This window comes from Pelmatolapia mariae, linkage group LG14, assembly GCF_036321145.2.
Source record: "Pelmatolapia mariae isolate MD_Pm_ZW linkage group LG14, Pm_UMD_F_2, whole genome shotgun sequence".
Taxonomy (NCBI): Eukaryota; Metazoa; Chordata; class Actinopteri; order Cichliformes; family Cichlidae; genus Pelmatolapia; species Pelmatolapia mariae.
In genome coordinates this window covers 773,581-785,882 of record NC_086239.1, presented here as the reverse complement: position 1 = coordinate 785,882, position 12,302 = coordinate 773,581, and the positions used below count along the sequence as shown (strand labels likewise).

Here is a 12,302-nt window from a genome sequence, read left to right as displayed (position 1 = left end):
CAGACAGATAGTTTACTGGAGATAAATCGATTAGTGTTAGTGTTTTCCTAGGAAAAGAGCTCACAGAGAAACTGGATCTTGTTTATAATATCAAATGCAAAAGCCAGATTAGTCGGATTGCTGTGTTTGATTGACTGCACGAAGAGAATATTTCGAAATAAAGACACATTTGAACAGGAAGACTGAAGCTGCAGGCACAGTGCAGTTGGATGTTTTCCTTCCTCTTCAGCCCCAGATGTCCGTTGCAGAGGAGAGCTTTACATCGCTCTTATCTCTGAGTCATTAACTGATAAAAACTCCATGTAGCAGTGAGTGCACATAACATTGCTGTGCCACAAAAACACAGGCAACTACAATGCTCCTATTGACGAGGAAGTCTGCTCTCAAAATTCTCTGTAAGTGCCGGGCCGATTCAAAGCCACTGTGTTAATATGGAAAGTGTTGACTCTCCTCTCCTCTTGCTTGTTCCAGTGAAAACCATTTCACACGATATACAATATGTACAGTATATTGGATGTCGTGCTTAAATGTTGTTTGCAGTGATCAGTGTGCCTGATCAGCTACTTTGAAATTTAAATTTATCATCTAAATGGTTTAGGTTTCGTGGAAATGCTTACATCACACACCTGCATGCAGGGTACCTGTGCAGAGTGAGTCATTGGTAAAACAATTCTACTTTTTACAGAAACAAGTACATGTAGTTCGTTCAGGCTACGTAACCTGCGGCTAAGTTTTCCTGTTATATCAATAGTAGGCTGTCTCTCGTGGAGGCAAAATAATAGGTGCAGTTTTCAGTCAACAGCAGTACTTGGCAGTTACAGCAAACCCGCAAGCTGCTGCAGAAAGAGATGCAAAATGATCCCGCAACATGTCAGAGACGCCTTTCATGCGTCAGTACTGGGGCCGTGTGGCTGTTCACGTGTGCTTCCACATTTTTACTGCTGCAGCTAATTGTTAATAAGTTGTTATTTGTTACTTTACAGATATTTATAGCTGGGACTAAAATGTATCATTTTGTAATTAAAAGTAAGAGTTTAGAGATTGAAAACACTGCATCTCTGAAACATCGCTTCAATGTTTCAGAGATGGGCAGACCTCAAGATCGAGGTCTGCCCAGGACACAGACCTAGATCTTGAGTTTTTATTTTTGAAATGGTTGTGCTTCATACATCATGTATGGAGCCTGCACCTGCACCACACTTGGATGTTTTATGAAACCAGACCTGGCTTTCTTTTCTTGTCTTAAAGGAGTTCTTACATGTGTCTTCATACTACACTCCACATCACACATATTGGTCAAGATGGTAAGTAAGACAAAATGTACCTGTTAGGGTGATCAATCACATTTACTTGCTAATGCTATCTCTGTTTCCACAAATGTGCAGTGATGTCAGAGCAGTGAAAGCAGAGCCAGTGGCAGTTTATGTAGCATGCTAGTCTTCCGTCATGTTCCTATCAAACACCAGACATGTGCCCACAATGCAAAAAGGTGCTAACCTCTCAGCTTGAGAACATCAAGTAATTGCTGACGGCACAGTTGGGATGCTAGCCCGGTACAGCTTTCAGTGCAGTCAGAGGCAAGCAGAGCCTGCTTCCACAGACGCTGATCAGCTGCAGTGACAAGATGTAGTAATTTAAAGGTTGTTTGCAAGCAGGTAATGAGAGAAACTTTACCACAGAATGAGATAGCAAGTGAGTTTTTTAAGATTTTGCTAAGCAAGCACTGCTTTCCTTGCTTGCCCTGACAGAACACCACTGGTTTAATATATAAAATGTAGAAAAGAAGAAAGACATGAACTTGAATTATTTATGTCTCACAATGATGAGATGAAACCAAACTTTTTAAATTTTGGGGGGTTTTCTGCTTTAAAGGGAATTATTGTTGTTCTTGTTTTGTCATTATGTACTGTACAATGGTTGCTGTGAAAGCCCCACCCATCTGCTATTCAAACTATTTCAAACTATGATTTACCTGGCTTTTAGCACTGGTGAGCAGTGTTTACTCCTTTAAGCATTGACAGTCCTACAAAAACAATTTAAATCCTCCTACTGTTTTTACTAATAGACTGTTGTAACCATACATACTTTTCAACAGGACACAGATGGGTTCAGCTAATAACTAAAGCAGTGACCTTCCTTTCATATCAAAAATCCTTGAAAAAATCCTTGAAAGAGTAGTTGTCTTTCAATTGCAGCATAACTAAGGGAGGATTCAGGGTCACCTGGTCCAGCCCTAACTATATGCTTTAGCAAAAAGGAAAGTTTGAAGCCTAATCTTAAAAGTAGAGATAGTGTCTGTCTCCTGAATCCAAACTGGAAGCTGGTTCCACAGAAGAGGGGCCTGAAAACTGAAGGCTCTGCCTCCCATTCTACTTTTAAATACTCTAGGAACAACAAGTAAGCCTGCAGAGGGAGAGCGAGGCTGCATCAAGGTCTCCAATTGTCTTTTAATAAAACAGGTGGAAAAGTTGTAAAAGTAACAAGTTGAAAGTATCAGTCAAAACTGAGCCGAATCTAATGGAAAACTAAAACACTGTCAGTACAAATGCAAATTTGAAATCCTCAGGCAATAAGAAAAGCTTTACATATTTGAAATGTTGCTTTAATGTCGGGCACTTTGTGCTGTGCAGAACAGTGGACAGTGTGCGTTTGCTTAGTGTGGCTAACGTTGGTATTATTGTGTGCAGAATGTGGTTCCAGTCACGTGGTTATTTATCAGAACACTCAGCTGCAGCCCACATAACAAATCTTCATTTTCTCCATCTAAGTACTGCAGGACCACACCAGTTAGCAGGCTTGTCACAAGTCTACAAGTCCTACTTCACATTTTTCTTACACCTGGGGGGGGGGGTGTACTTGTATAAGCTGGCTTTATTATAACGCTGTGGTCAGGTGTTCTTTACCTGTGAACAGAGGCCGGCTCTACCACAGAACAGGCTAAAGCAGCATCATAGTTTGTGTTGGATAATACTGGAGCTTTAAGGGCAGCCCAGCACTGTGGCACCAAGTACAGCTGCTGTCACCACATAAAGTCACACTGTGTGTAGGACCTGTGCATCCATAAACATTTACTGTGTCAGATATTAAACGTTGCAGGGATCGCAGTGAACATTCAGACGCAGCGCTGGTGTCTCTGAGTGTCCACCTGAGGACTGCATGCAAATCCAAGCCGGCAGAAGTTGAGCCACTTTAATGTTTAGCTAGTTTATATGACTGCTGTCTGTGTGATTATGAAGTCATGCACATCAAATGTAACCAGGTTTATCCTGTAAACATCACACAGTATGGGCAAATTTTCAATGACAATTAATGAACTGCCAGCGTCCCAATCATATGCCAGACACAAAAAGTTTACCAGAGCAGAGAAGGTATCCTTCTCTTTTTAAACACCAGGTCTAGACCACTCAGGGTTTTATACAAACACAGTGAAGGCTTCACACAAAAAAGGTGTCATTATTTTTCAGTTATTTGTCTCAGGAAGCCCCAACCATTTATCAGCAGGTGGACATGTTAATCTTCAAATTGCAGGATTGCATCACACACCTGCAGCTAGAAATGAAGAGCAGCAAAAAGAAAATATGGAAACAACGTATCCTCTGGAACTGTGCTGATGACAAATGGCTGAGGGGAGGAGCGACTGAGCTGCTTTACAGCCTCTCTCACTCCCATGCTCCTGATGCTTCCTGCCCCTAATCTTGACTGCAGATGCAAATAGTCTAAAAAACGTCCCCACCAAACATTTGCATTTAAACAAATAGATAAAGGTCATTTTGAAAAGCTGCCTCCTCATGGTTGCAGTGTGAGGTGGCATGTTCCATGTGTCCCTGCCCTCCTCACAGCCTGATTAAAGCTCCTATTGCAGCACGCCACTCAGTATGGTGCTGCACTCCTGGATCTAGCTACTACAGGCAAATACAGCAGTGGGAGAACAGAAAGGCCTCTGTGTGTGCGCGCGCATCAACAGCATCATGGACACAGGTAAGTGTGCTATTATTGTGCTATTTTATACATGATGGAAATATTGAAAAATGTTTGGTTTTACTTTTACAGTGTATGTCGGGTTTTTTAAGGGTTTGTCTGGTTTTGTGTGAGATCGTGACGGAGGCTTTTATTTGAGTGTAGTGGGAAAAGTTTCTTCAAAAAGTTTCCTGCGCTGACATTGATGAAGCTGCTCGTGTGTGACACGTATCAATGAGGATTAAATGTCTAGTTTTAAGAAAACTCTACAGATGTTGACACGAGGAGGTCATTTCTGAACGTTTTAAGGTCATTTCTAAAAGGAAAAAACAACCTCCTCCAAAGAAGAGTTGATATTTTCAAGAATCTCACGTTTGTGCGAAGTTGGGCCTTATCTAAAGGATCCATTCAAAAAGCTGGGGTCTTTTACATAAAGATTTTTGCATGCAATTTCCGTTTGCATAGTAAAGTTTGCATTTTCATTGAGTTTCTACCTCTGCTTCCCAGGAATGTGACCAAATCACACCAACACACATGTGAGATTTGTAGAGGACTATTTAATATATGACACGATGTGCCGCCATGATGCTCACTGGCATCGCCTGCCCATTCAGTCGTGGCGTTTCTTTGCAGTGTAGTCGTTCCTCAGTACCACCTAAGCCCTCTGGAGTGTTTGCTTATGGTGAGGTTTTGGCAAGAGTTTGTAGTTAATTGCCTCTTTTTAGCAGTCCATTTGCATTGACCAAACCAAAGGCAATTTCCATGACATTTACACACCAATCCCAAAGAGTCATTCGCCTATATGCATAAAACTGTGAAGCATTCAAATGACCACACATTTGTGGGAATGGATGAAAATTTGTATGACGTTGTGTTACAAGTTGAGCTGCATCACTCATGTCTGTGCTCTGTCTGTCTGCAGAATATTCTAAGAGAGTGTACCAGGGCGTCCGAGTGAAGCACACGGTCAAAGACCTGCTGGCAGAGAAGAGGTCCCGGCAGACAAACGGACCCAGATACAGCGTGAGCACCACGTCTCTCCCTGCTTTATTTTCCTCTATCAAACCAAACGGCACAGCTGACGTTCTCTTAGCGGCACGACTGGGAGGTTTTCTAAAAAAAAAAAAACTCCTCCTCTTGTTTACATTGAGGCTCGTTTTTGTGCGCTAACGATCCACGGTGGATCCTTTGACCACCTGTACCTCGCTTGCAAAGCCATTCTGTAAATAGCCGAGCACTGTGCGTGTAGAAAGAGACACGAAGCACAAAAACTCATCCTAACCTCACAAAGGAGCGCTAATACAATGCCTGCAATGCTGTAGGCCATGATCTCCCAAAAAAAAAGCCCACAAAAAGGTGGAGGCAGGGTGGGGGGATTTGAGGTGGACAGGTAGCACAGAGAAACAGAAGAAAGGGCCCGTGCAGGAGACTGCCTATGCAAAGTTTGATCCGTGCACACCTGCCAGCCGATATTGTCCTGCACCGTGATCAGGCCAGAGACAAACCTCCTATTGTTGTCTCAGACACACACTTTCTCACACACATGCACACAGAGAAATCAGGCTGTGCTTCTGTGCTTTAGACGCCTGCTCGCACACGCAAGACTGGCTTTTTATTTTCCACAAACCGCCTGTCAAAAGGCTTTTACAGGACACTGTTTGTTTTCTGTGCTGGCACGTCCACTCCATACACTCGCTGATGGCTCAATGGAGGAATTATGTCAGACAACATTAGAAGATGCCAGCAGACGTTTCCTCTATCTCCTCCAGTGCGGTGCTCATTATAACATTTTTGGCACAGGTGTACTTTTGTGTGTGGGGTGGGGGTGGGGGTAAATTCCTAGCACGTAGGCTGACATTATCACAGACAGAAATTGACTCTGTCGCTGGTTCTTAAACTCTTTGTGTGGAGGCAGAGCTGCCATAAAAGATTAAAAGTTTAGCTTCATTTGATGCTAAAGGACAGGTCGTTAACAACAACAAGAAACTAACAGAACTACTTAGTCGTAATCAGAGCCGAGATGCTGTTTAGATTGTGTTGCAGACGTCCTGTGACAGCAGAAGAAGGCGAGGAATAGTCTGGATTTTATTTAACGTCAACAAATTTTCAATCAAAACTGAAAATGGTAACAAAGTAATCAAAACAAATCAAAGCTGTTATTAAAAAGTGGTGAAGAGCAGCTCTGCGACATTGGGCATCGTCTCAGAAACAGACGACCTTAATTTAACGAGCTCCACATCCAAGCTGTGTGACTACAGCACACACAGGCGCAAATGGGTTTCTGACAGACTGTATGCTTTTGTCAGGGCTCGGTGAGTCGACAGGAGCTCCAGAAGCTATCTTCTTGCTTTTATTACTTCCCTTAAATTTGAATAACAAGCTAACACCTGTGGCATCATTCCAGTTGTTTTTTCAGTCCGTCAGCATTTTCACATGATTGTAGCGCCACTTTTTTGATATTGCAAATTGAATCAAGCAAAGCCTGCAGGCGACGTGAGCTGTGCACGTCACACACGTGTAACATGGCTCACTCTGCTCACGTCTACCAAACCCTCTTCGTTCTGGCCTCGTCTTTAAGCTCCACCACTCTCACAGCCACTCCAGCATCCACCCGTAGGCCACATTTACTCATCACTTATATGCACATTAGCATACTTGTGGAGAGTGATGAGTTTTATGACTTCCTTGAAAATCCCAGACTCTGATGATGATGGTAATAAATCATTTCAAACATAAGTTGTCTGATGGGAAAAAGTTCAACACACCTTTGTTTCATTTAATACAGCTGAGCAACCGTTCTTTAGATAACCACCGCCACCAATAATCCACCAAATCTCCATACGCACTATCATCTCTTTAAACTAACGTTTGGCTACTTTTTGTTACAATATTTATCTGTTAGCCTTAGCTCACCAAATCGCCTGTCCATGTTCGATTTAAGCATTTTTCTTGAACCTGACTCATTCATTTATGAATTTTAATCCATCACTCTTGGTTAACTATTTATTTCAATAGTTGTCCATTACCTTTGGCTAACTGCCAGCTCAGTGTGTAGTCCCTGAGAAACAGTTGGTCTTTAATCCCACAAACTTTATTTAACTGTGGACTCTATAGCTTATTGTTACATGTTATGTTAGCATGTACAATATACCACAGCATGTCAAACAATAGTCTCCTTTGGAGACAACGAGGCGTGTAAAAGAATCTTAGTTGCTACCTTGGCGTTCTGTTTTCATGGTCAAATGTGGTATTATGCAATCATTGGGCCAAAAGAATACAGCATGGAGGCAGTATGACAGGCCATTGTCTGCAGGTCTACAGTCTGCTTTCAGTGTGGGCTTTACTGTGTGTTTATAAATGATGGTTGTAGAGCTAATAATGCACAGAGGCACACAGTAACTAAAGCCATTCCCGTCCTTGCGTTGGCTTGTGCTGCCTTTTATCTGGGAATAAAAGGCCATTTAAAGATAAGAGCAAACTCTGACCACAGTCTCCTCATGTTGGGACAGCCAGACAGAAACTATAAAGATCTTACATCATTTCACATCAGCAGCTTCTCTTTTCTGTCGAGCTAGCGTGTCCAGACATGTTGCTATTACATAAATGAGCCTGGGAACAGACAAATCAAAGTGTGACATGATGCTGAAGAGACATCGCGATGTGTGCCGGGGTAAAAGCGCTAATGCTAACAAACAACACAAACTCACTCTTTGTGTGTGTGTGTTGCACGAACAACATGCAGGAGATCCTACAACACAGCGCAACATGCTGGATAAAAGCAAACAAGGGAACAGCAGTCGAGCGAACGAGCCAGGAAGAAATATGGATCAAGTTTCTGTTTAAAGTAGGAAAATTTACACAAAACAGTTGTGCGTGTTCAATTTTAAAAATATGAAATGGGCTGTTTTAAAAATATCATTGTGTAACATATTTTGCATAGGAAGGAAGAGCTTTTCTGTGAAACAAAGCTAAATAAATCTATCATTAGTCAACGCCATGGCACAAATACGCACACTACCTGACTGTCTGAGCTTGAGCGAGCTGATTTCCATAGGCAGCCTTCAGAGATGCACTGAGCCATACCTGGGCCACATGAGGAAGTCTTGGCACTGGCAAATCACATTCAAATTTAACCCTCAAAATTTGCGTGCGTCCCAGCCGACATGGGCTTAATATCAACTCTTTCATGTTAGCAATATGCAAACCAGAGATCCTGTCAAACCTTGTCCTCTGTGTCCATGCACTGCAACTCTCTGACACGAATCTGTGTCTGCTTTTAGAGCTGAAACAAACTGCAGTGCTGTGTGGTCAACAACATCCAAAGGCAACCGGGTTCTTCTGAGCCTCCAGTGACAAGCGTACCAAAGATGACACAGCAAACAGTGCCGCATCATAAATGGTGAACACTGGATACCAGTGATGCAGTTCCATCAGCAGCGTGACTCCAGACTTTAAAATCCTGTCAGATAAACACTTATGTAATATTTCACATTAGTGCTCTAACTGTGGTGAATGACCGACAGTATGTGAGTCCTTTAATGCTACACAGAAAGTAAGAGATCTTACTGTATTTGCAGCTTTGTTGTTTACTCCCTCAAAGGTTTCGTCTATAATAAAAACTACTTTCTGACCCTAACTCTGTGTTTTGGACAAAGGCGGGGTTCAGCGGGAACACAAACTACACACTCTGTGTTAGGCTTACGATTGGGGTTGTCACAAGTGTGGAATTAAAGGGGCTGTTAACATGTTTCATGCTGGTAATACCACAGTTAGGTCGAAACTAAAAGTAAAGGTCTGTCTGTCGTAATAATGAGTGTGAAATTTGTTTGGAGTTTAAATTTGAGGACCTTTAGAAAGTGCTCTGTAATATTGGTGTCACTGACTTATTTTCATAAGTTGTCATCCATTATTTGAGGTTTGCTGGTGTGTCTTTCTGCCTCACTGTGCTCTGCTGCTGACGCTTTCTGTGTTATTTGTATCCGTACGAACACAAGAGGCCGTTTCCCTGTTGAAGAGCAGTTATTGACTCAGGCTTACAGTAAGGGCTTAAACATTAAGCCAGTGACTGATCCCTGCAAACATGATGTCCAGCGTCTATCTCAGGCTCCTTGCTGCATCTTAGATATCACGTGGAGACGGGTTATAAATAGAAGCATTTATGTGCAAATTCATACAAGGCTGATCTGAGCAATCGCACCAGAGAAAATCAAGACCACATACACATTTGTGTTGTAGGATGATGTTTCGTCCTTCTTTCTTCATTCATTATCCCGTGACATGTCTGGTTTTTTTTTGTTTGTTTTTGTCAGCTGATATGTTTCAGGGCCAACAAACATCTGTTTATAAACAACAACATTTGCTTCTAAGATAAAAGTGTTACTGTAACAGTGTTAACTGTTAGACAACAGGAATCGTTTTCAACAAAGAAGACAAGTATCGGTGGAACTCCATAATTCATATATAAGTAAAACCTGGAATCTCTGTTTCCGCAGGGAGGATCAACCACTCCGCCATCATTCGTCCAGATGCCAGGTGAGCCGTCCTCTGACTGAGTCTGCCCACTGAGACGGAGCAGGGTGTCTAGAATCATTGAGTAATAATGATAAAGGGATTTCTGCTTCTCCACTTCAGGTGCCCACATGCTGCCCAGCTACTATGGCATAAGAGGACGTTCCTTCATCTCTGACTCAGATTTCTGCCCATCCACCAAGCAGTTCTCCCCTGATGTCTATTCCTCCACCCTTGGGGGTAAGCCTCTTGGCTGTGAGCCCTCCACCATGAGCAGCTACTCCTCGCTCATAGACAGCTACTACCCAGAAACCTTTGGTGACTACCGCAGCGCCGCCACCTTCTCCAGCTCTGGCGGGTCCTTCCTGCCCTCGTCAGCACTGTCCTCCCTGCTGCCGCCCTTCGGAGGAGAGTCCTCGCATTTATTTCTGGTATGGAGTGACAGTGACACGCTGACAAAACAAAGCGCATGTTCAGAATCACCATCATGGATTTAAAAACAATAAGTTCAGTGTACCTTTTTAGTTACTGTAAAACATAAACATATACTCTGCGTGATGTTCACATTTTTCAAGCTGACCGACAGCTACAAATCTTCCTGCAGGGTTCTGTGTGTATGCAGCACTGATCGTAATCTCTGCATGCCTGGTATTTTCAGTACAAAGTACTGTTCTTCCTTCACAGCTGAAAAAGGAAAGTTTAGAAGCTGTCTGCTTTATTTGCCAAACTGAGACCTCCGTAGTCTCATATTAGCTTCAGATCAACTTTGCCAGTGCAGACTGATTTCCCATCAGCTGCACTTATGTTCAGTGTGAAAAACATTTCTCTGTTTTGAAGAAAAATCAGTAACTTTGTTCTGACAAGCTAATCTGTTAACATGGCAAGGGACACGATGCTGCTGAGTGTAAGAAAACTCAACGATACCAAGCTTCAGTGAAGAGCAGGAACACACTGAGACAAGGAGAACCGAAAGAATCAAGTTCTATTTGTTATTTCATGCATTTGTATTTGGACTTGCTACTACTACATTTAATTTAGTTACTTTAGTTACTAGTGAGATTACATTTTGTAAATCCAGTCTACACAACAGGTGCGACGTTGTTAAAGAGAACACTAACGCTTTGTGATCAATAACATCAGGCTCTGTTAGTGTCTGAGCTGTGAGTCACTTCATGCTTTCACTTTAAATAACTGTTGGCCGACGTAACACTGTCTAATTCTCCATATGCAAATTTTTTTTCCTTTTATCATTGTTTGTGTCGACCCCCTGAGATTTATGTGTTCACCGGGGGTCAGGGGTTAGCAACTGCTGCTCTACAGGGCCAGTTTGCTTTGACACTTCAGCTGATAGTACTCGATTACAGTGAAGGACGTTCTTCTCGTAGAGGAGCATTTTTAAATTGTCACTCTTTCCACCGCAGTTCGAGATGAAAAAAGTTCATTTTTTATGTGAAGTTTTTGTTTGACTGGTCACTGACTGCACAGCCAGAGCCGTGAGCGTTCAGTACAGGACAGCTATGCTAACTCTGCGCTGCTGTTTAAAGAAAATTTTTAAAATACAACAAGACTAACAAGAACATTTAATAAGTGGAATTATTGATAATCTTATGTTGCGGAGCTATTTGGACCCTAAAGTCAAACTTTTAGCAGCTGTCACAGAGGCGGCGTGGCACCGATGACCTTCATAGTACACCTGCCTGGTCGTCATCCTAACTGCACTCCTGATGGCGTGTATGGAAGTTTTTAGAGTGAAAAACAGACATGCTCCTTGTTCAGCCACATTTGCAGTTTGTGCTCTGATGTTACATTTTTATACACCATTGGACAGGGTGGGCTGTTTGCACAGAGGAAGACATTCTAGAAAACCCAAAACCAAAACTGTATTCATGGATAGATCACAAATACGCTTTAGTCACTGAGATCCATTTAAAGTCCGAGTTCTAGAATGATTGAGTTTGCATGTCCGCAGAGGCTTTCAGATGTGCTGGCAGGCCAGGAAAGTGAAACAAACGTAGTGAAGGAAATAATGCGACACTACAGGAAACGCTCTCATTACAAAAGGTCTGCTGTGATGTTGGGGACTTTGCACTATCTGATGAGGAAATAAATGACTGATTCATCCTGTCCTCTGCTGTCTTCCTGCTCCAGAGAGACTCGTGGGAGCAGTCTGAGCCAGTATCTCAGGTGGAGGCTCTGTGTCAGGACAACCTGGCCTCCGTCAGCGTCCCACCCTCCATGCCCAGCCCCGAACCTCCAGGGAGCCCCTCCCAGTACCGCTCTCCGAGCCGAAGCTCCTCCCTGGGCCCCGTCTCCAGCAGCCAGCCCTACACTCTGCACTCTCTGGAGGATGTCCACTATCACCCTTTAACCTCCACCAGCACTTACCCCACCACACCCTCCTCCTCCTCCTTCCCCTGCCCTCCCTACATGAGCAGCCCCGTCACAGATCTGGTGACCAAGATGGTGACGGAGGAGGCGGCCGACGGCCACGGCAGCCTAACCCCCGGCGCCGAAGCTCATTCCTCCTGGGCTAAGGAAGAGGGGGTGAGCGCCTGGTCGCCCTATGAGATTCGGAGGGCCTACTGACTGAATTCAGAAGATTCAGACGATTTTACAGACACTGATGAACTCAACACTCTGCTGTAAATTCTTGGGGAGGTTTTTCCAAGAAAATTTCAATGTCAATTTGCTAAAAATATTCAAATTTTAAAGTGTCCCTGTTGTGCTCATTCACTGTACGCATTGCACACTGTACTCTTGCACTTTGTGCTGCAGCTCTTCATTTCACCCTCAGTTGGAAACACGCTGTGTTAGCTGCTGTCTCTGTGAGACCCTTC

The 12,302-nt window shown here is 43.2% G+C and overlaps 1 protein-coding gene across 1 annotated transcript; it reads left to right on the top strand.

The window, feature by feature from the left end:
- Positions 1-4,854: 4,854 nt before the first annotated feature.
- On the top strand, positions 4,855-12,051 carry si:ch211-213d14.1 (POU class 2 homeobox associating-factor 2). The gene is made up of 4 exons (XM_063494033.1): positions 4,855-4,980; positions 9,450-9,489; positions 9,589-9,896; positions 11,614-12,051. The coding sequence occupies exons 1-4, from the start codon at positions 4,855-4,857 to the stop codon at positions 12,049-12,051; spliced, it is 912 nt and encodes a 303-aa protein (XP_063350103.1).
- Positions 12,052-12,302: the final 251 nt, after the last annotated feature.